Source organism: Cyprinus carpio, chromosome A21 (assembly GCF_018340385.1).
Source record: "Cyprinus carpio isolate SPL01 chromosome A21, ASM1834038v1, whole genome shotgun sequence".
NCBI lineage: Eukaryota > Metazoa > Chordata > Actinopteri > Cypriniformes > Cyprinidae > Cyprinus > Cyprinus carpio.
Window position 1 is genome coordinate 7,092,134 of NC_056592.1, and position 21,700 is coordinate 7,113,833.

General features: G+C 36.1%; 1 protein-coding gene across 3 annotated transcripts; it reads left to right on the forward strand.

Moving 5' to 3' along the window:
• Positions 1–718: 718 nt before the first annotated feature.
• On the forward strand, positions 719–20,175 carry LOC122149280 (dual specificity testis-specific protein kinase 2-like). 3 transcript variants are annotated; one of them, XM_042778812.1, is made up of 10 exons: positions 719–1,063; positions 1,622–1,688; positions 8,858–9,051; positions 10,180–10,301; positions 11,454–11,502; positions 11,764–11,913; positions 15,969–16,142; positions 16,579–16,662; positions 18,567–18,653; positions 18,846–20,175. In XM_042778812.1, the coding sequence occupies exons 2-10, from the start codon at positions 1,655–1,657 to the stop codon at positions 18,945–18,947; spliced, it is 996 nt and encodes a 331-aa protein (XP_042634746.1). In that variant the 5' UTR covers positions 719–1,063; positions 1,622–1,654; the 3' UTR covers positions 18,948–20,175. The 3 variants fall into 3 exon arrangements, with proteins under 3 accessions (XP_042634746.1, XP_042634745.1, XP_042634747.1); XM_042778811.1 differs by having other exon boundaries at positions 724–1,063; positions 1,619–1,688; XM_042778813.1 differs by lacking the exons at positions 719–1,063; positions 1,622–1,688 and adding an exon at positions 2,409–2,587.
• The last annotated feature ends 1,525 nt before the right edge of the window (positions 20,176–21,700 follow it).

The following is a 21,700-nucleotide window of genomic DNA, read 5'->3' on the forward strand; positions in this document are numbered from 1 at the left end:
ATAGTAGTAGCAGTTGCAATAGTATTGTTTTGACATGGTTAAATGCCTTCAAGTTCTATCTAAAAAATGTTGAACATTTCTGTCAACATTTATCTTGTAGTTCAATGCCCAAATTTATTTATTTTTACAAATTTAGCGAAAATAGAATGTCTGGAAGTCTTAATATTGTAAATAGTACAGGTATGATTCACCAAAAATAACAATTCTGTCATCATTTACTCACCCTTAAATTGTTCCAAACCTATAAGAGTGTATTTCTTCAGTTGAACACTAAAAATAATATTTTGAAGAAAGTTGGTAACCAAACAGCTGCTGGTAGAAATTGACTTTTTTATTTTTCCCTACTGTGGAAGTCAATGGCTACCGGCGAATGTTGGGTTACCAGCATTCTTCAAAATATCTTCTTTTGTGTAAAAAAAAAAAAAAAAAAAAAAAAAAAAAAACAGGTTTGGAACAACTTGAGGGTGAGTAAATTATGACAGAATTTTCATTTTTGAGTAAACTTTCCCTTTAAAGGAATATTCTGTCATTTCACTTTGTTCTACACAGTATAAAGTGTAATATTCTCATATAAGATTATAAATAAGATTTTTTTAAAAGTCAAAAATAGATATTAAATAAATTAGATAAAATATATTAAATACAAGATATATTTACAAACGTAACTGTCATATTAACACATCATACATTCACCATCAAAATTGTAGGACATTCTGCGATATGTTTTGCCGGGAAATTAAAGAAAATCTGTAGCGTGTGGGAGGCGCCACAAGATCGCAGTCTATGCGCAGATATGTGGAGCCTATGATGAGCGTGAAGGCTTCACCTCGCAGGTTCCTATGGCAACTGATCAAACTCTTCTTGACATGAGCTCTGCGGCGCTCTGTGCTTGTGTACAGCAGTTCACAGTGGCGCGCGGATCAGCGGGAATGCGCACTGAACAGCAGTGCACGCCAGTCCGCGACAGAAGTCTTCACAGCAGAGTGGATTCATACTCTGAGTGTACAAGCAACATCCAAGACACAGTTTCACAGAAAGAATTTTGAGGGAAGCAGGTGGATTTGTAAGTAACATTAAATATTTTCCTTCCTTTTATTTAAATTAGAGATGCCATTGCGGAATCTATACTGTTTTAGTTTATGTTTGACTACAGATGATTGATCGTTTGTTTGTTTACAGAACATTTGTATTTAGATATTTGTATTTATGATGTGTGTAGATATCTAGATTTAATTTGAATATTTATATTTATTTATTTTATCATAATAAATACTAATATAAATACATATAACGTAAAAATAATTTTTATTGTTTAAAGTTATTTTAATTATAGGGTTTTCAATCCTAATTCGGTGTAAAACTTTTATCTCGAAAGATGGTCTGGAACAAATCATGTCATAAATGTCATAAACAAAAGGAATTTACAAGCAAGTCTTCTTGCAGAGTTTATTTAGGTACAGTTGACTAACACTGCTGCATATCTTTAGAAGTGCAGACCAGAAGAAAAAAAAATGCTGCCTAGTCATTTAACACTTCATTTAGGATGTGGTGAATTTTATGAGATTGTAGTACATATTTAGATATCATTTGCTATCTGGTATTTCATGGTCTCTTCTAGAAGCAATTGCAGGAAGCTGACCATCACCACCTCCTCATGATGCACATGAGCAGCTTGTTGAACCGATGGAGTAAGTATTTATAGTTTTACGTGTAAAAAATACTTACCTTATCTGCTCTTTTGTTGGAAAGGACTGTGTTTCATGTTACAGGCTATTAAAATCATGTGTGGTTGACTTATTTGTCTTGTGTCTATCAAGATTTATATTATGTTTTGTGAGATTTGACATTATGTATTTGTGAAGAGTTGTTGAGAGGTTAGAGTACGAATGGAAATGGAGACGATAAATCAGATATTTATATCTACTGAAGTACAGACTGCAAGCTACAAAGCTGAATTTTTCTGCAGCCATTACTGCAGTCTTCAGTGTCACAAGACGTCTGTTTATACAGACAGCCAGTTTGTTTGCATTTCATATTGTTGCTAATGGGTTTGGCCAAACTAGCTACATCTCAGACCTGAGATCAATGACCTTTTTGACAGCTCTGGGATGTCATCCAAAAGTGGAATGACAGCAGGCTCTTGCTTAGTGCTGCCATACTTTTGCTCCATGTCTATCAGTTCATTCAAAATGAAAGATGTTGGAATCACTGTTGACCGTCCAATTTGCAGTGGAAGGTCTCAATAGAAGGTTAAAGGTCATCTATGCAGGCTAAACAAAGAGAACAAGGGCTTTGATTCAGTATGTTAGCCAGCTGTATTCTGGCAAATCAGTGGCACGCAACCCGCTAATGATCTCAGGCTGTAGCTAATTTCTCTTTTTCTTGATGTAATCAGGATAAATTTCCTTTGTGGAACATCAGAGGATCTTTTCCCTCACGTTTTGCATATTACTGGTTGGAGCTGGTAAGTCTTTAAAGATTTGGTTTGAGCTGCGTGTTAACTTGGTAGATCCGTCCAGACACGTGCCAAATGGAGATCAAGTGACTTAAAACCCTTGAACAACGGAAAAGAGTCTCATTTTCAAAGGTATCGGTGACTTTGCTGTTTAGCTTAAGACTTTCCAATCTTATCAGTTTTTTAGGCCACAGTTGTGGATGTTGCATTTCCGGAATTTGATGTTTCTGAATTTGGTTCATGTAGTTCTCTGTGGTGTTTCTTCAAGACTTTATTTTTGGTGTCTTTCATCATGATGTTGATTTCTAGTCTGGTAAGACCAGCAGATAGGAGCTTTTTCTCATGCCCATTGTCCAATGCTTCAGAATCTCCACGAAGTGTGAAATTTCACAGAATGGTGCCTTGGTATGAACCGCACCCTACGTGTGTGTGTTTTTACCCTACCGTTCAGAGTTTGGGGTAATATTCTTTAATATTTTTGAAAGAAGTGTTTTATGCCCAACAAGGCTGTATTTATTTGACCCAAACAATAACATGTGAAATATTATTACCAAATAAAATAATATATTTTAAAATGTAATTTATTCCTGATGGCAAAGCTGAATTTTCAGCCGTTTTTGCTTTGCTCCAGTATTTAGTGTCACACGATCCTTCAGAAATCATTCTAATATGCTAATTTAGTGCTGAAGATGCATTTCTTGTAATTTTTTAACGTTGTGAAAACAATGACTTTTTTTTTCAGGATTCTTTTATTAATAGGATGTGAATTGATTTTTGTGACAAAATCTTTTTTTTTTTTTTGTCATTTTAATTCAACTTAAAGCACTTTTACTGAATAAAGTATTAATTTCTTTAAAAAAAAAAAAAATAGTACTGACCCCAAACTTTTGAACAGCTGTGAACATGGCCTTATATCACTGTACTCAAACGCCTGACTTCACTTTACAAGATTTTTCCAGTGTTTGCCTGAGCTCAGCTATCCATGTCATGCAGGGCGGCTCCTTTACTCTGTATTTTCTAAATGAAACTACTAACCTGTGATTACACCCTGAAGATTTCTGTTTGTTGTAAAACAATCGGTTGTTGGACCTCATCTAGTTCTGACATTAATTGATACTTACATTTGACAACATTCCAGAATCAGACAGTTGATTTCAAGAATGTTTTCTTCAGCATCATTTCACTCGGGTTGTGCTGTTTTCTAACATTTCTACGCAAATCTGATGACAACTTTTCAGTCGGCCTATTCAGTAAGGCTCTTTTAATAGGAACTGATAAAGGACTTAATAAAGGAGGAGAGAAACTATTAATCCTGAACACCAAAAGAACAAGTTACTATGAATACAGTTAGTAAACTAACATTAATAAGAGGGTCTGCCAAATGTTTCGCTCTTCCTAGCTGTGATGCTGCACATGCAGCTCTGCATAATGTTAGGAAAGAAAGTTTATGTTCCTGATAATTTCCAAACTTAACAGTTTGTGCGTCACATTTCAGTGCAGATTGTTGTGAGAACCTGTCAGAATGTAATGCTGGGAGTTTGTTATGAAAAGGCATGAGGCAGTGCCAACTAGATTTCATTATAATAATCATTTCACATGCAAAGTGTTTGCTTACATATGGGTTTCCGTCACCCTGCTTTTATGCGCATTTTGAAGTATTGCATTAAATTCAAGTGATGGAAATGCTGAAGCCTTAATTCGCAATGCCTTTTTAATTCACAAAAAATAGTAATGTTTATATTACGCTGGCTTGAGGGGATGGTTTTTGACTTTGTGCGAAAAATATTTCTGTTAATGCGAAAACAGAAAAGCAATAACTGTATGGGAGTCTGGAAATATATTTTGCGTATAAATTCCTCCAAGCGCATCAAAAAAATCGAGTAATCGGTCGTCATGTGACTTTGCGCTATGGGACGGCAAATCCTGACTAACCAATCAAAAACACTGAACCATACATATCAGAGCAGACTGATCTTGTTCCACAGCATCTGAAATGTTGTTATATGGTCATTCTGTCAAAGTATTTCTGTATAATTGCCTCCCAGAACTGTTCCCAAACAGGAGCATCCACCTCTGAAAGCAATAACTGTATTCATTGTGTGTCGTCTGCTCGTTCTGAAGCAAATATTTGTATACATTTTTTATATATACCACGACTTAGGTGCCCTTGAGCAAGGCATCGAACCCCAATATATATACTATATATATATATATATATATATATTTATATATATATATAGGAAAATTAGTGATGTATAATGCCAGGTTATCAGGAAGTGATGATTTTTTTCTCATTGGATGGAAACGGTGCTTGTTCGCAAATGTTTTGTGCGATACTCCAATTTTGCGCACAAGTTAAATTTGCAACTTTGGATGGAAACCTGGCTTATAGACGTCCATAAAAGCACAGCACCAAAAAGAAAGTATTTTTAATTCTAATCATCAGAGAGGATGGAAAATGACATGAAAAACTAAACAGTTTACCCAAATAAGAAAATTTGCTGAAAACTGTTCTGATTAAATTTGCTGTTTAATCAGAACAGATTTGGAGAAATTTAGCATTCACTTGCTCACTAATGTATCCTCTGCAGTGAATGGGTGCCATCATCCATTGGTGAGCAAGTGATGTAATGCTAAATTTCTCCAAATCTGTTCAGATGAAGAAACCCATGTCTAGTTGTAGTGATATTTGACCTGCATTTATAGGAGTGTCTCAGTCCTGAATGTGTTTGATGAACCGCCCTGAATGTGTAAAATATGCATGTGCCATCTGCATTACCTATGATGACTGAGAACTGCTTAACCTATGCATGACTTCTGGGTTATTATCGGCCAAATCAAAGCACTAGAGATGGTTACTGATCTGAAATGACAGATTTTCACAGCTTGTGTTTTCAGTAACCATCTGTGAGACGATATCGCACTGAATATTCTAACATAAAATTAAGCTTTGAGATGTAGCCAAACTGTAAACTTTATCACCTCTTTTAGTTTTTTTTTCTCACTCTTTCTGTCTCATTCACACGCTCCAGAGCTCACGTCATAGGATGGGGATGTGACCCAGGGAGCTTCAGTTGCTACACAGACAGAAGGAAACTCAATAGATCTCTAAAGGAGAGCGCGCACGAGAGTTCTTGCCTTACACTGAATTATTTACTGGAAAAATGCCCTGTTTTAACCCTTCAGTTGTTTAACAGCACATGCTGGCCATTGTTCTTTTAGTTTCCTTTTCCTGTGTGGACTTGAAGTGGTTTTGATTATGAAAAAGCTACTTGAATGGCATGAAGCTCATTTTTCAGTAGTCTTAACCATTTTTCCACACCATTCTAAACAGTTTGCTTTGTTTTAGACTCCCTTCTTATATTTTCCAATCGAATCAAGAGGTGAAATTCACCATTTCAGTAGGATCGCTGTGTGTAGTTGAAGACTAATTGAGTAATTTCTTTCTATCCATAACCCCAAGGTAGATCAAACAAATGCTTTGCGTCACACCACATCTGAATCCATTCTACACTCGCTCCCCAAACTTTGTTTGTTCTCTTTCCATGTCTCATTTACATTAACATACCCGCAGACACTGAAAGAGACACCCTGGCTTGCTAAAGCCCCTCAAAGACCACGCCAGTCGATCCTACGTTCACCATTGTTGTTTGCATGTGAGAGAGGCAAAGTACGTCTGGCAAAGCAGGTTTCAGGTGTCATGCTTAACGACAGTGACATCTGAGGATGGCGTTAAGACTCAGTGCATCCGTGTGCGTGTGCATGGGTTTGTGCGTGATTGTACAAGATATCAAATATCAGCCAGATATGCATTGGCAGTAACCACTCTCTCTTATCATACAAGATTAGTGAGCTTCTTATCTTATCTGTTGTTGTATGAACTTTGATGGTTGGATGAGCTTTCTGTCTTTGAGTGCTGTTTAGTTTAGGTATTTGTGGTAATGCCTTTAGATGATAGCAGAAATATCAAGATTTAGGCCCTGATGGATCTCATTGCATCTTGCGTATATACGCCGCCATAATGCATTCAAGGAAGTTTTCAGAAAAATATTTCGGTTTGTTCACACATGCATGTACTGCACCAGCATTTAATATTAGCCAAGCGTGACAAAGAAAATATGTCAATCAACACTTTTTGTTAGCATAGGTGTGCTGCACATATGCCATAGTTTTTCCACAAACTGTCTTTACAAAAAGTACTGTTCTGGTGCTGTGGTACAGTAATGATTGAGATGGAAATACCATGGTATTTTAATACAATGCATTTTGTCTCATTTTTATTGCTACTATTTTGCACATTTTTAGTAATAGTAAAGTCATCAAACCTAAATAACACAAGCGTCTTTTTTGTATTGAAAGCAGCTCTGTACAAACGCGCACACACACACACACACACACACACACACACACACACACACACACACATACTTTTAAATATTAAATTATATATAACATCTTTCAAATAAAGTATTTTAGTTTTATAAATTTATATGTTGCCACAGTTTTTGAGGTTTGTTTAAAACACTCGTATTACATGATTAATTGATTAGCATATTCATATAATTTGGTATTTCCATGTTATGTCCAAAAAACAAGGTGATACCATAATACTTTGTGGTTAGTGCACTGTCATATGTAAAAATTAGACAACAACAAACAATTACAAGCTCAAAAACAATGTCAAAACATTTTAATTGGTAGCTACAGTTAAAAGAAACAAGTATTGACCAAAACATTTTAAAGGACTGAATTATGTATCTTCCAGACAAACATCAGAGCAGTGATCTAACCTGGTTATTTTATCTCTCTCTCACAGCAAATCCCTGTGACTAGTGTTAAGAATACAGCCTTTTCTCAGTTATCTAACCAGAGTTTATGCTGAGCTGACACTGATATTATGGACTTTGCTTTCCAGAGCTTTCCAGTGCAGCAGCAATGCGTCATCACCTTCGGGATTACTGCAACTGATACAGAGCTTTGAATATCTGAGAGTAATGTTAACACATACAGTATCAGATAAAGTGTGTTAGTAGCCTGGGGTCAGACGTTGGTGTGTCGGTGGCAGCTGATGGATGGAGGTTGTGGCAGGACCATCATTGAGAAACCCTGTAGGATGTTGCGTGTGGAAGCCAGTAAACACGTTAACTGGTAGTTAGGACACCCAGTGCTCTGGGTACCAAGGATGACGCGCAATGATGTAATCTTCAGCTGACACGCTAATACGAGTCAATAAAATGTCCAGATTTATTCACATTATGCACACATGTACACATACAGGTTTTTTTTGTAGAGCACATGATCAGCCAGAAATTTATGCTAGTGTAGTACATAAACGCTTAGTCTAAATATTAACCTCATGTTGCCTCATAATGTGAGATCATCCAAAGAGGACATTTGCAAGTTCTTAGAAAATGGTTATGCCATGTCTGCTTAGCCTAAATAAAGCCAAACTATCTTTAAAGAGTTAGAGGATGCCTTGCCTATCTAGACCTTTAAGTATGGGCACAAAGTCCACTTTTGTCCACTTTTGTCCACTTTGCAGCTTATTTAGGCCAAAACCTGCCAATTTAGATGGGAAAATGTCTGGCCATAATTCAGAGTGACCAACCAAAGGTTGCTTTTCAAGGTAGTTAAATCTGAAACCGGATATAGCTGACAACAAAGGAGAATATGCAGGTGTGCTCAAGGGTGTCTCGTTTACTTGAGTATGTCATCGCAAACTCATTGAACTTTATCAGCCTGGTACCTTGGAAATACAGCTTGGATGCTGCAAATTACGACTTTAGTAGGGGTGGACCATATAGCAAAAAAGCAAGAATCATGATATTCTTAAGATTTTGGTTGTTAACGATAAGTTTAATATCATGATCTACACATTTTTATGGAAATGTTATTAAAACATACTGAAAAAAGAATGGTCCTTATGATAAAGTAATGGTAGAAAAATTATCTTTAGATTTTTTATTTATTTAAATAATCATAAGCACTGAAAAGAAAGCCAAATTCATAAATAACTCGATGCAAATGCATGATTAATCCAGACAGTATTTTATATAAAAACATATTGTTATTTGAGGTACTGTCTGTTTTGACATTTTATTTTTCATCAAAATGCATCCTTTTGTTTTTTCAATTTTCTGTGGATTATCCTCTGTATAGATGCAGTCTTCAACATTATGATTATTCTTAATGCAGGCTTTACTGTAAAACAGGTCTTGCATCAAACGATTAAGGTATATAATATGATGAATTATTAGTGATTTTTTGAATTTATTATTATTGCCTTTTTTTGTTTTTTTTCATCTCCTATAAACCAATCTCGGTTCTTTTGATTTCTGTAAATCCATTTTTGCAGTGTGAAACTAAGCTTCATCTCTCCTGCTTCTGCTTTTTCTCTTGTAGATGAGATCTCTAAGATGTGTGAGGTGGACGACACTCCAGAACCGGTCAGTCCCACGTTGCTCAATGAGTCCACAGACACCTACTGGCAGACCAACTGCTGGCACCGACTCCGCACCACCGTCCGTAAACTAGAGTTCTGGGAAGACTTCAGCGCAGAACTTATCGGAACCGGCTTCTTCTCCAAGGTCTACAAGGTAAGGGTTTCCTGTCAATAATGAAGGAGCGAGACAAAAAAAAAGAAAGTTTGTGAAAAATGTGCTAAAATTGCTAGAATGTCCTAAAGGCGGCGTGTAATAATGGATGCGGCTGTTATTGAACAGCACAGAATCTGATTAGATAATCTGCCCTTTAGCGAAAGTGCACTGATTTAATCAAAGCTGTGAAAATGAGACACATCGAGATCTCAGGCGTTGAAACCTTAAGATAAATGTTTTCATTTCACCACCTGCTGCCTTTCAAGAGCAAAGGTTCTGTCCCTTATCTCCAGTATAAAAAAAATTTGTTGGGGACCCACCCGAATTCTGTCGCTAAAATGTTAAATGATCTTCTAATCATTTTGTCTGGAAGTCATGGCCTTGTTAGTCCTTACAACAGAACCTTACAGACATGACGTGTCTGTCGTTTTCTAAAAACAAGCCGCAGACAGTCTACTAAGAAATACATGTTTAACGTCATGTACCGTCACCACCCTGTCAAGCCTAAATGATCGTGAAAACCATCACAAACAAGAAAATTACTAGTTGGTTTTTAAAAAAAATGCCTGAGGAAACTTTTTTTTGTTGTTGTTTTGCAAAATCGCTTCAGCATTCCTTTAACCTCATAGTTTCAACTGTAAAAAACTAAATGGCGTTTTGTTACAAGTCATTCCAACGCTCACAAAAAAGCCGTTATTATTGTGTGGAACTCTTTTGTGCTTGATGCGATCTTGAATGAAAGACTTTGGCGAGGACTAAGATCACAGGAGAGCTTTACAATAGCGGAGTGATTGAACCTAGATAACGTGTTTAATTTCAATACACACAGAAGGTAAAAAACCGTGCCACATGCCTCCACTGTGACCATTCTCACACCATGGGCCGAGTAATGACAGCATTTTTGTAAAGAACTTTGTGTCCTAAAGGAGATGTGTACTGTAAAGGAACAGAATTAGCCAACGCATGGGAAATAAGAGTGATGCTTCTTTTTTGTTGTGAATGTGTTTACAGAATTTCAAGGAAGGATAAACATGTCAGGAAATCCCTCCTGTTGAAACTCCCACTGTATGTCCAGTATGTGACGCCCTCGCTGCTGAGTCAATAATGATGTGATTCTCCCTCGCTCAGGTGATACATGGCACCACGAAGAAAGTGATGGTAGTGAAGATCTATAAGAATGACGTGGATCAGAACAGCATCGTGAGGGAGATCAGCCTACTTCAGAAACTCTCCCACCCCAACATAGTGAGGTGAGCCGCCTCTGCGCACGCGATTAATCACTTCCATCAATCCCACGCCGGCCTGATGCTCATAACTCCCACTCAGAACATGGGAAGAAAACAAACTTGAATGTCTGTCTAATACTGAATAATAAAAAGATTTCCTGACCTTGAACAAATGTAACCAGTGAATGGCTACAATTTAGATGATCTTCTGATGTTAAAAGCATTAGACCGTGAGACTGTAATAACTACACACAGCCCATGTTTTAGATGCTGTTTTAGTTATGTTTGCTAGACAAGCATCATTATTAGTATTGCTTGTAAGGATGCATGATATATCTGCATCAGATTAGATATTGATCAGTATTAGAGATTTTTAATTTGTTGGTATCAGTTATTGTTGGATATCTAATTGTGCACGTTAATTTCTAATATTTGTAGCGTTAAATTACCTTTACTGTCAACTTCACAAAAATTAATCTTGAAAAACGCTTATAATGTAATAAACAATTTTCCATATGAATATCCATTTTTCATACTGTCAAATGTTCTCTTGTTGCATTTAAAACAATTGTTTAGCAGTTCTTGTTTTACTTTTAATTTATTAAGGCAATATTGTATTTTTTATTTGAATATCATTTATAAATATATTTATCAATTATCATTCATAGCATTATCATTTGGATCAGCCAGAATTTTAACATCCCTAATTACTCCTACTTACGATAAGAACAAACATTTAACCCTTTGTATTCAGGCCACATCTAGAGTATCATAAAAACATGGCCTCTTTTGACTACCCAGAACACCTTAGCAACCCAATAGCAACTAAAAACTACTTTGAGTACCTTAGCAACTGCATAGCAACACCCTGGTAAATGCCTGCAATACACTGTCCTCATAGTTAACCAACTAAAGTCATGGGAAGTTTTGCATAGTCACTACACACATTTGGTTGAAAATTTAAAAATCTAATTTAATTTGCACTGCTAAAAGCCTTTTGATTCCTTTATGACTTAAAATGTAATCATTTTAAAGGGTTTACACAGATGTATAAAGGTCACAGGTGCTGATTGGATAATTTGTCAATCTTGTCATTACCTGTGAATGCTCTAAACTTTGCATTATTCCTCAGTTCTTGGATAGATAAAGTAAAGTACTGTGGTTTTCATTCTGTAGGTACCTGGGGATCTGTGTCAAGGAGAACAAGCTGTATCCAATTCTTGAGGTGGGTGGCAACTTTTAGGAATTAGTATTCGCAATTAAGCAAATCCGTCTTTTGCTTTTGTGTGTGCTGCCCGGAAAGTCTCCTAACACTAGGAGTGACTCACCATGATGTTTTTCTAATGTGTCAAGAGTATATCATTTTCTACAAAGAAAACGTTTTCCTGATTTAACATGCTGCAAAAGTGAGTTGCATCTTCACTGTATAAATCAGGTTATAATTCAAAGTGTTTTATAATCTCGTGTCCTTCCCTCCTCCACCTAGTATGTGAGCGGAGGCTGTCTGGAGGAGCTGCTGGCCAGGCATGACGTCAACCTCTGCTGGAGAGAGAAGATCGAACTGGGCTGTGATATTAGCCGAGGAATGACCTATCTCCACTACAAGAACATTTACCACAGAGATCTCAACTCTAAGGTGAGGACGAGTGAGTTGGCAGACCTTAGGGATCAAAGTTAAGCAGTTATGGCAAAGATATATTATGAAATATCACCTCGCAGTGTTCGACCTAGATTTAAAGGTGTGTGTCAAGAACACGCCTTGCATTTATAGCTTATGATAGACATTTGTAATATCACTCCATTGAAATTTCTGCTGTTTTTAACTTGTATGTAACTTGCCTGACTTGACTGACTTGAGTCATGTTTTGAACAAAATGTGTTAAATACATGATTCAGCCGAGTACCATGTATGCATATAATACCACAGATTCTAGTGTTTAACTGTTAGTTAGCACACTTCGCTTGTCCATTTCCTCCTTTCTTATATAACTTAATTTTTTTTTGGCAGCGGCTATTTGCACTGTGTAAGTAGCGATAGAGGCTATTTACACTAAGTGAAAATAGCATATTTTCTTAGCAATAGATGCTATTTACACTGTTAAAATAGCAGGATTTTCTGCTATTTATAGCTACTACTTATTGCAAATAGTGGCACTTATCTGCACCTCAGTATTGGTGTACATCATAAAACAGTATGCAATAACTTACTGAGTGTAAATTTTAATTTTAATTCAAATTATTAAATGGATGCCACCTTATTGGGACAATAAAGCCCTCCCTACACCTACCCTAACCCTACCTGCTACTTTATTTTCAACCTTTTGATTATTTCTTAAATTTTTATTGAAAATAAATTCTTTTCTGATGTGATTTGCCAAAAAGAGCACAACATACATTTTACCATCTACACCGCTAAAGCTAATGATTAGCAACCGTCTTTTGTAATGTTGACTAGCCCAATCACACGTTGGTGGGCGGAGTTAGTGTAAATAGCCTCTGCCAACAAGGCAGGCTATTTGCATTTATTGTAAATAGACACTCCATGTTTTTTATTGCTTAGGTACAGCTTAGTTTCTGATATCAGTTGTGAGATAACCATAATGTTATCTCCCATAATCTTACAAAGTGAAGATTGGCATACTTACACAGTGGCCCCAAAAGTATCTGGATGCTTATGTCAAATTTAAAATCTATAAAAAAAAAAAAAAATTATAATTGTGTTGCATTAAAAAAATGTCAAAGTGATATATGCATACTATTGCTACACATTTTCTAACTTCACTCATTTTAGCCATTATCTTTTAACCAACTAAAGTGAAAAGGAAAAGGACCAGCATTGATTGTAGATGCAGCTTGGTTTGATGTTATCTAAATTTTGCGATGAATTTAATGCTTTTTTAGTGAATTTTAATGCATTTAACAATTGAAATGATAAAAAATTGAATGACATTTTTTTGACAAGTACTGCTGCATTTTCAGTGAGTTTTTCAATGTGTGAAACTTGGCATTATTGATATCTTGAGTGAAAGGTTTTGGTTTCTGTAGATTTACTTCAGTTATGGTTTCCATTCATCGCTTATGAACACAATAGCAGAGTGATGGAATGTAGATAACATGCTTAATACCGAAACACACAGAACATGAAAAACTGTGTCGCATGCCTCTACTGTGACTGTGACCATTCTCACACCATGGGCCAAAGTATTTCAACATTTTTTTGGTAAAGAACATTGTGTCCTGAAGGAGACGTGTTCTGTAAAGGAACAGGATGAGCCCTGGGGGAAATATAAGTGACACTTCTTTGTTTTTCTTCAGAATGTGTTTATAGAAATTCAGTGAAGGAAAAAACAGATCAGGAAATCCTTCCTAGTGAAAATCCCTATTGGAAAAAAAGGAAGTGTATTTTTAATAGGAAGGAAATACTTCCTATTGAAACACTGGTGTTCCAAAGTTTGGGGCCTGTAAGATTTTTGTTCTCCGAAGCTGCATTTATTTGATTAAAAATACAGTGAAAACCATTTTATTGTAATTTTTTTTTATTTATACAACAGTTCTTTCTGGTCCTTGAATCTGATTGGCTGAGATATCTGAGTGGTGCGATATTCTAGTGATAACAGAACTCCAACCTTTCCACCATTTGTATCATTCCACTTGCAGTATTTCTCAGAGTGAGTTTCACAACAGATGCCCAAATCCACTATAATTTTATGGATAATACTGTTTTTGTGTCACGAAAAGGAGTTTTTTTTAGGTGAGAATGCACTTGATTAGACTTCAAATGTGCGCCTTGTTAAAAAAAAAAAAAAAAGGTAATGTATATTTGAAAATTTGCTTTGTTTTTGGAGATGTGAGCTCAAGTAATACTGTTATTGTGGAAACCGTGATACATTTGTATCAGGATGATGAATAGAAAGCTCAAAAGAACAGATTTGTTTGAAAAAAAGTCACTTTTAAGCAATTTAGTGCATCCATGGTAAATAAAAGTATTAAAAACACTTTATGTCCCCAAACTTTTGAACAGTAATAGGACAATAGAGTACAATAGAACAGTTGAATATGACATCCTCACTCATATTATTAGTGAAATGACTAAAAGACAAGAATTTCATTGCATTTTGAAAAGGAAACTTGCACCCTTATAAAGTTGTAAGCATGGTCCCGACAGGTTTAACTGTGGCAGTTGCCAGGCTGCAGTGTGCAGTGAGCACAGGCCTGTGTGTTTAAACAGAGATGGGGAGGTCAGACCTTTATTATGCTAATGCTGTAGCCAGCATTCACCATTCCATAAATTCGTTTCCTGTTTACTCGCTCACATAAGAAATGACCTGCTGACTCCTGTCACTTTCCAGCTTTTATACTCTCACCCTCCTCACATGCACAGTTTTACTAAAAACGGACATAACTTAGCCTTGTTATTTTTAAATGGTTTTATAACTAGATTTTTACATTTCCTGAAGTAAATGTATGCTTCTCCATGCTAAAGTACACTCATTGCCCCAACGTGATGTGGTTGCTAATGTGTTTGGGGTTGTAGCTGGGGCTTGTTTACTGGTCCTGTCTAAGTCTGAAGGATCTTTTTTTTTTTTTTTAGCTTTTTATCATCCACCAGGCAAGGAATGTACATCACTTAGAAAATGCTACTATAGTTTACATGTTATTACACAGTGTGGAGGTAAAACATTACTTGTTCTGCTTGCATAACACGGCAGGTTCAGGTTTCCATGCCAGAGGTTATGTGTGGTTGTATAGCTGCCTTGTGTCAGTGGGTGTATTTAAAACACATGGGTACTGTTACTGCCACACATGAAACCTCAGAGCGTGGTACCACACTCATTGCACATTCACAACTCTCTGTTGATGTATAGCTGTACCTGATGCTCTGGTGAAAGACTACTGTGTGTGCTTTAAGTTGAAGTCAGAGTTTACTCTTACCCTTCAGCATCATATTTATCAATTTGTGCATTTCACTGACTAATGCTACTGATTCACTGACTGAACAAAATGTTTGTCAAGTAAAGCTGACTACAGAAGCGTAAGTTGGATGATTTTTGTCTTTTATGACTAGACCCACACTGTTCTGGAATGTTCTAGAAAGCACTACTATATTAAAGAATATTACAGAAACTTTTAGAATGTTCATATCCTTGCAAAAGCAAAATATCTTTTAAAAACATGCAAAAACGTATCTGTAATGTATATGTAATATATGTAATGTTTCATAATTAATGATAGAAGTTCTAAGATTGACCTGACCAAAATGTTGATACTATGTGAAAATAAATAGTGCAATAATAATTAAAAGCTTTGGAGTCATGTGCTGATGACAAACCGTCCATGACACACCAGATTTGAATAATTGAATGACTGGGTTTTTCTGGAGGCTCTAGGGGATTTTGTAATAGAGAAGCAGAGTTAAAGACAATTTCTTACTGCTCAATCTTGCTATAGAGCAATACTGCCATCTTGTGGCATAATACTATAATTGTGCTGCTTTGTAATTCTGTTTGGAAAAATGGTGGGTCTCCCTCATAAGACTTTTTGGTAATCTGAGATGGTGAAAAATCTTCCTCATACTTTTGTGCTTTGCTTATTTTCGTTTGCTTTCTTTCCTCATACCACAATGAAAGATATGAGATAAAATCTTCTGTTATGCAACATATTACATGTGGAATCTTGTTTTTGTCAATGCAGAACTGCCTAATCCGCTTGACCTCGCGTGGCAGGGAGGCTGTGGTCACTGACTTCGGGCTGGCCAGAGAAGTGGGGGATCTGTCCGCAAAAGACCCCGACAGGAAGTTGTCTCTGGTGGGGTCGGCCTTCTGGATGGCCCCTGAAATGCTTAGAGGAGAACCGTACGACCGCAAGGTACTGAGAACAGAATGCTGTACCGATGAAAATGAGACATCCGACTTTGAAAATGAAAGTGTAGAAAAGGACATTTATTCATAGACTGAACAAAATGCTTGTCAATAAAGCTGACAACAGAAGTGTAGAATAGGACATTTATGGTTGAATAGTCTTTTTCCTGAAAATTAAATTAGTATTGATTTACTGACAGGTTTCACATTAATCCACATAACCGTTTCAGATTAATCCAAATTAACCTTCAGATTTGATGGCATCCTTAATAGGTCCGGGCTGAGGTAGAGATTTGGAAAGTCATTTATAATGAGTAACTGATACAGTAAACTGTGAGCTGTCTCTGCCTCACTGTCGGGGATAAAGAGAGAGCCGGTGCTGTTGTGATTAGAGACAGAACTGAACCTCTGCTGACTGGCTGTATTCTCCTGTCTAATCATAGGTTGATGTCTTCTCTTTTGGGATCATGTTGTGTGAGATCTTAGCAAGAATCCCTGCCGACCCAGAGGTGCTGCCCAGGACACAGGTAAACACACAAAGACAGTCCTTCAGTCCTTCCTTATTTAAATATGTTGTGATCAGAATACTAAAAAAAACAATGCTTTTGAACCATTTTTTTTTTACTTTATAAATTAGTGGAACAAACTTTTATTGCGCTTATCTTAAAGTTTTTCTTAAATGTTACTTAAATGTTAAGTGAATACTTTAATGACGGATAATGCAAAAAAAGTGTTGTTATAGATATGCTGCATCAATATCCATTGTATCCATATCCATTCATGTCCGACAATGTTGCTTTTATGTAAAAAATCAAATTAAGTGATTCCTCATAATATACAAATAATTTGACTAAATATTTGAAAATATAGTTTGGGATGAAATAAGTTTACAGACTAAAAACATATAAATCCCTGTTTTAAAAAAAAAATACTTGTTTACAGTTGTTTGGATTCGAAGTATTTCCACACTCTAAAATATATAAAAAATCTAAAAAAAAATACTTATTAACAAATTATTTTATAAAATAAAATACTATCTCTAATATAAATCAAACAATTAAATAAAACATGCTCTTATGAAAGTCACATCAAAAATAAAATGATTTTCTGGTCGAATTTACATTTTCACTGTAAAGTTACTTTGTAATTAATTGTGAAGTTTAAAGTTTTTGTTTTAAAAACAGTTTTGAAATAAGTTCTTCAGCTAGGCAAATTAACACCATTTGTTTGATTTATTTAGTCTTTAACAGTTAATGCATTTTAGCACTTGCATGAGCTCTGCAATGATTAGTTTGTTTTAAGAAGACGTTTATGTCTGTACTTTTTTAGGTGATCACTGCATAGTTTGTTTTAAGTAATTTCAGCAAAGTGATTGCGCCCTGGTGACAGCAGGATGGTTTTACGCTTCAGAATGCTGATGGATCAGGGGATAGAACAGATAGATCTGATAGATCTTCTAGTGAAACAATTTGTTTAGGATTTTTTTTTTTGATGTAATGCCATTTCAGGATAATGATTTTAGTTCGTCTACACGTTGTTTTTCTTTTTAATGTATTTGATTTATTTAGTAAAGTTTTTTTTTTTTTAAAGGGATACTTCACCCCAAAATGAAAAAAATTTTTTTTTTTTTAAAGGGATACTTCACCCCAAAATGAAAATTTTGTCATTAATCACTTACCCTCGTGTCGTTCCAAACCTGTAAAAGCTTCATTCGTCTTCGGAACGCAATTTAAGATATTTTGGATGAAAACCAGGAGGCATGTGACTGTCCCATAGACTGCCAATTAAGTTACACTGTCAATGCCACAAGGCCACATGGATGCTCGGTTTTCTTTCAAATCAAAGCTAAATAAACATAGAAACAGCACATCCTTGTGGCGTGGATGACACAGAAGGGCATACGCAGCATACGGTGATATGGAGAGACACAGAGGAGACCGTTGACAAAGGAATTGTTCAATAAACTCGTTATTTGTTTTATTCACTTACAAAAAGTATTCTTGTCGCTTCATAACATTACGGTTGAACCAATGATGGCAGATGGAGTATTCTGACGATGTCTTTCATAATTTTCTGGACCTTGACGCTGCTATTTACTTGGCAGTCTATGGGACAGTCACAGGCCTCCCGGTTTTCATCCAAAATATCTTAAATTGCGTTCCAAAGATGAACAAAGCTTTTACGGGTTTGGAACAACATGGGGGTAAGTGATTAATGACAAAATTTTCATTTTGTGTTGGAGTATAACTTTAAGAGATACAATTTGTAAAGTTTGCTATGAGCTCATGTGATGATATGCAGAATGCATTTTAAATTCTGCGATAGCCACTGAATGCTGACAATTCCACATCTTTTAGTATGCAACATTTCCATGTTCTTTCAAAGAAAATAGTAAAAGGTGAATTGACATCAGTGTGTGATCTGTTGACAGGACTATGGGCTGGATGTGGAATCGTTCAGAGAGCTGGTGCAGGGCTGCCCAGAACGGGTTCTGGAACTCTCTGCCAGCTGTTGTCAGGTATGAAGCAGCGACTCGAGGGTCATGTTTATTATGGTGCGACTGTGAATAGAACTAACACCTGTCAAGTGAGAGATTTCACCTTCAGCATTCATAATGTGGCTCCCTGAATCACCTGGTTTACTGTTTTGAAGGTGTATATATATATTCAATGAAACACCAAAGCTTATCATGTTTTTCTCTTTCTATCAGATGGATGCATTCCGAAGACCTTCCTTCTCTGAGCTCCTGGATGAGCTAGAGGACATCGCTGAGACCCTAGAGCCACCAGACAACAACCTAACCACAGGGTGATCTCCACACGTACCTCCTAACAAACCCCTGGACTGAAGGATTTAGAGGACTGTGCTAGATAAGAGCCTGCAGCAGTGGACCGTGACTGGCACTCTGTTCTCCCAAGAGTAGAATATACAGGGGAATGTCTGGTAATTGAGGACAAAATCACTCAACGGAATGTTCGCTCAATAACCAGTTCTTGAACCCTACCTGCAGCGTGCGACACTGAATGATTGCGAGAGTCCATTTGAGAGACTGAATTTAACCTATTTTTTTATTTCATATAGATTAAAGTAATATTCTTTAGGGACCAAATTGTCAGCTGAATTTTTTAAAAGACCAAATTCTCTATGAACCATTCCTGATTTATATGGGTTTCAGGAAAATGTTTACCTTTTTTTGTATAGGAAATGAGTTTAAAATGAATATACAGTACAGCAGAGGTTTGTACAAACCTGGAACAAACCAGACCAGAGAAATTAAGTTTAATTTTTACCAAATAATTGCACACTTGCTTGTTTGACATGCACTGTTAATGTCACCTATTTATGCCTTGTTGTACTTGCCATGTCAGCCATTTTTCCCACTGTTAACATCCATGTCTGATTGATGGAGCTCTAAAATATTTGAATTTATTAAAAGGATAGCCCCTTAAGATATAACATCTCATTTTCAAGGGGGTCCTAAAAAGACAAAAACAAAATGTTACAACATAAACAGAACATGCATACTAAACATGAACACACAAATATACAAAAACAAAAGACATGCTTAACCAGTCCCCCGCACCCACAGCAATATCCAGTTCAGTTTCTCAAAAATATGGTTGTAGAATCTGCATAGAGATCAATTTTTAAAACACAGTTTACGCACAAATACAAAATGTATTACTGAATAAAAATTCAGTTCATTTAGTCATAAAAGCTGAACAATCACACAAAAAATTACAGTACAGAGCTGTTTGTTAATGTGCTACAGTAAGGGCTGTGGAATCTCTGTTTTCTCAGGTCACACTGGGGTTGTAATTATGTGAATATTCTCATATTTGTTGGGTCTTGTACATATGTTTGTATCTCAGATGTTTAAACTGGTGTTTCTAAACTAGAATCTATTTTGTTTACTGAATCTAATGGAACTGCTTGTATTATTCCTGACTCTATTTGTGTATATGGTACTTGGTTACATTCAGATATGTATATTTCTAGTTTATTAGTTACACCAATAAAAGTATACTTATTAGTTTTCAGGTTTTTTGACATTTATCGAAACCCGATTGAGCAATAGCCATAAAAAGCGTGTAATTTAAACTAATAAAAGCATATTGATGAGTTTTTGACATTTATGATAACAGTTAAGCAACATCCATCAAAAATCAATATGTCCTTATTAAACTCCTTTAGACTACATAAAAAGCTCTACTTAAATCACGACAGTAACTCAATATAAGTATTTTGGCATGATGAAAACAAGTCTGATTTGTGTCCTACTGTGTGAATGGAGCAGTGCTTATTTTTGTCATTGGTATTCAGGTACTGTTCAAGTGTCTTGCTTGGTTTCTCTGATGTGGGTGTCTGCATTACTGCCCGTGTTCTCCTCTGTAATTGAGGTGACGGAGGCCATGGATTTACCGTTCTGACAATGCTGTGTGTTCAAAAGTTCGCTCTCCACCGGTCCAGTCCTGTAAGAGACATGGCACGGGTGATGTTCATTTATGATCATGGAAAATGAAAAAGAAAAATCCATTTGGAGGCCACCAGCCGTGTGAAACGAGAGCACTTGGAGGTAAACGGCACGTATGATTTGTGACAAACATTTACAGCCAGAGGAATGCACGACAGGGCTTCCTGCAAGGAAATGCATGTGGGTGATGGTAAGTGGGTGTCATTTCTGCTGGGAAATATGTTCCTATGGCGGTTGTAAATGACCCTGGTGCAACTGAACGTGCAAATATATTGATGCAGGTCTCTTTATATGGGAAATGCAATCTGTGTCTCTCAGTACAAGGCTATCATTCAAGTAATTCATTGAAACACATCCTAAGCACACTTGCCAAGACATAATAATATAAAAAAATATTATACTGATAAAAATGAGTCCAAGTGTAAATAAAAGAAAAAAAAATGCATGAATTTAGCAAATCAGTTCCTGTTCCAACACACCTGTCTCTGATTATCAAGCATTCCTAAGATATAAATCAGAGTATTGGAAAGACTTTTTTTGTTTTTGTTTTTTGGGGAGAAAGGTCTATTTTTTTATAGGCTCAAACCCTGACGTGACAGGTTAGTATTTTAGTACTTCCGGTTCCATTGTCCTAACATTAATGTTTTTTTTTTGGATGGATTCTTGGTTAAATGCCTGAAATATGCTTTGCAAGATATTTTCATGCTTTATTCTGCAACATATATAACATCAGCAATACTCCCTGATTATTGAAAAGGTGGTTAAGAGGCTAAATGGGACCACAAAGGTTGTCTGGGACATTAAACGTCATCACTCCGAACAGGTAAACTCTTCTAATCAGCTTTCACAGCCTCGTTATGTTTTTAATGACACATTTGCAAACTATTAAAACTCAAACTTTTTAAATCAAGACTGAAAGAGCTTTGCAAGTTTAATAATCGTGATGTTGAAGTTGAGTAGCTTTCATTTAGTTTTTTACTTCTGGTTATTGTATTTAGGCTTTGAAATTCATAAAAGTTGTGTTCACTAGAGAAGATTATCCTGAAGAAAACGTGTAAGGATCAATATAATATACATTTGTATGTCTGAAC

What these genes read in the sequence shown, in the direction of transcription:
- LOC122149280 (XM_042778812.1), top strand. Translation starts at nt 1,655, where the DNA reads ATGATGCACATGAGCAGCTTGTTGAACCGATGGA. An exon ending in CAGCTTGTTGAACCGATGGA is followed by an intron (nt 1,689 to 8,857) that starts GTAAGTATTTAT and finishes TTTCTCTTGTAG; the next exon opens with ATGAGATCTCTAAGATGTGT. An exon ending in GAGAACCGTACGACCGCAAG is followed by an intron (nt 16,143 to 16,578) that starts GTACTGAGAACA and finishes GTCTAATCATAG; the next exon opens with GTTGATGTCTTCTCTTTTGG.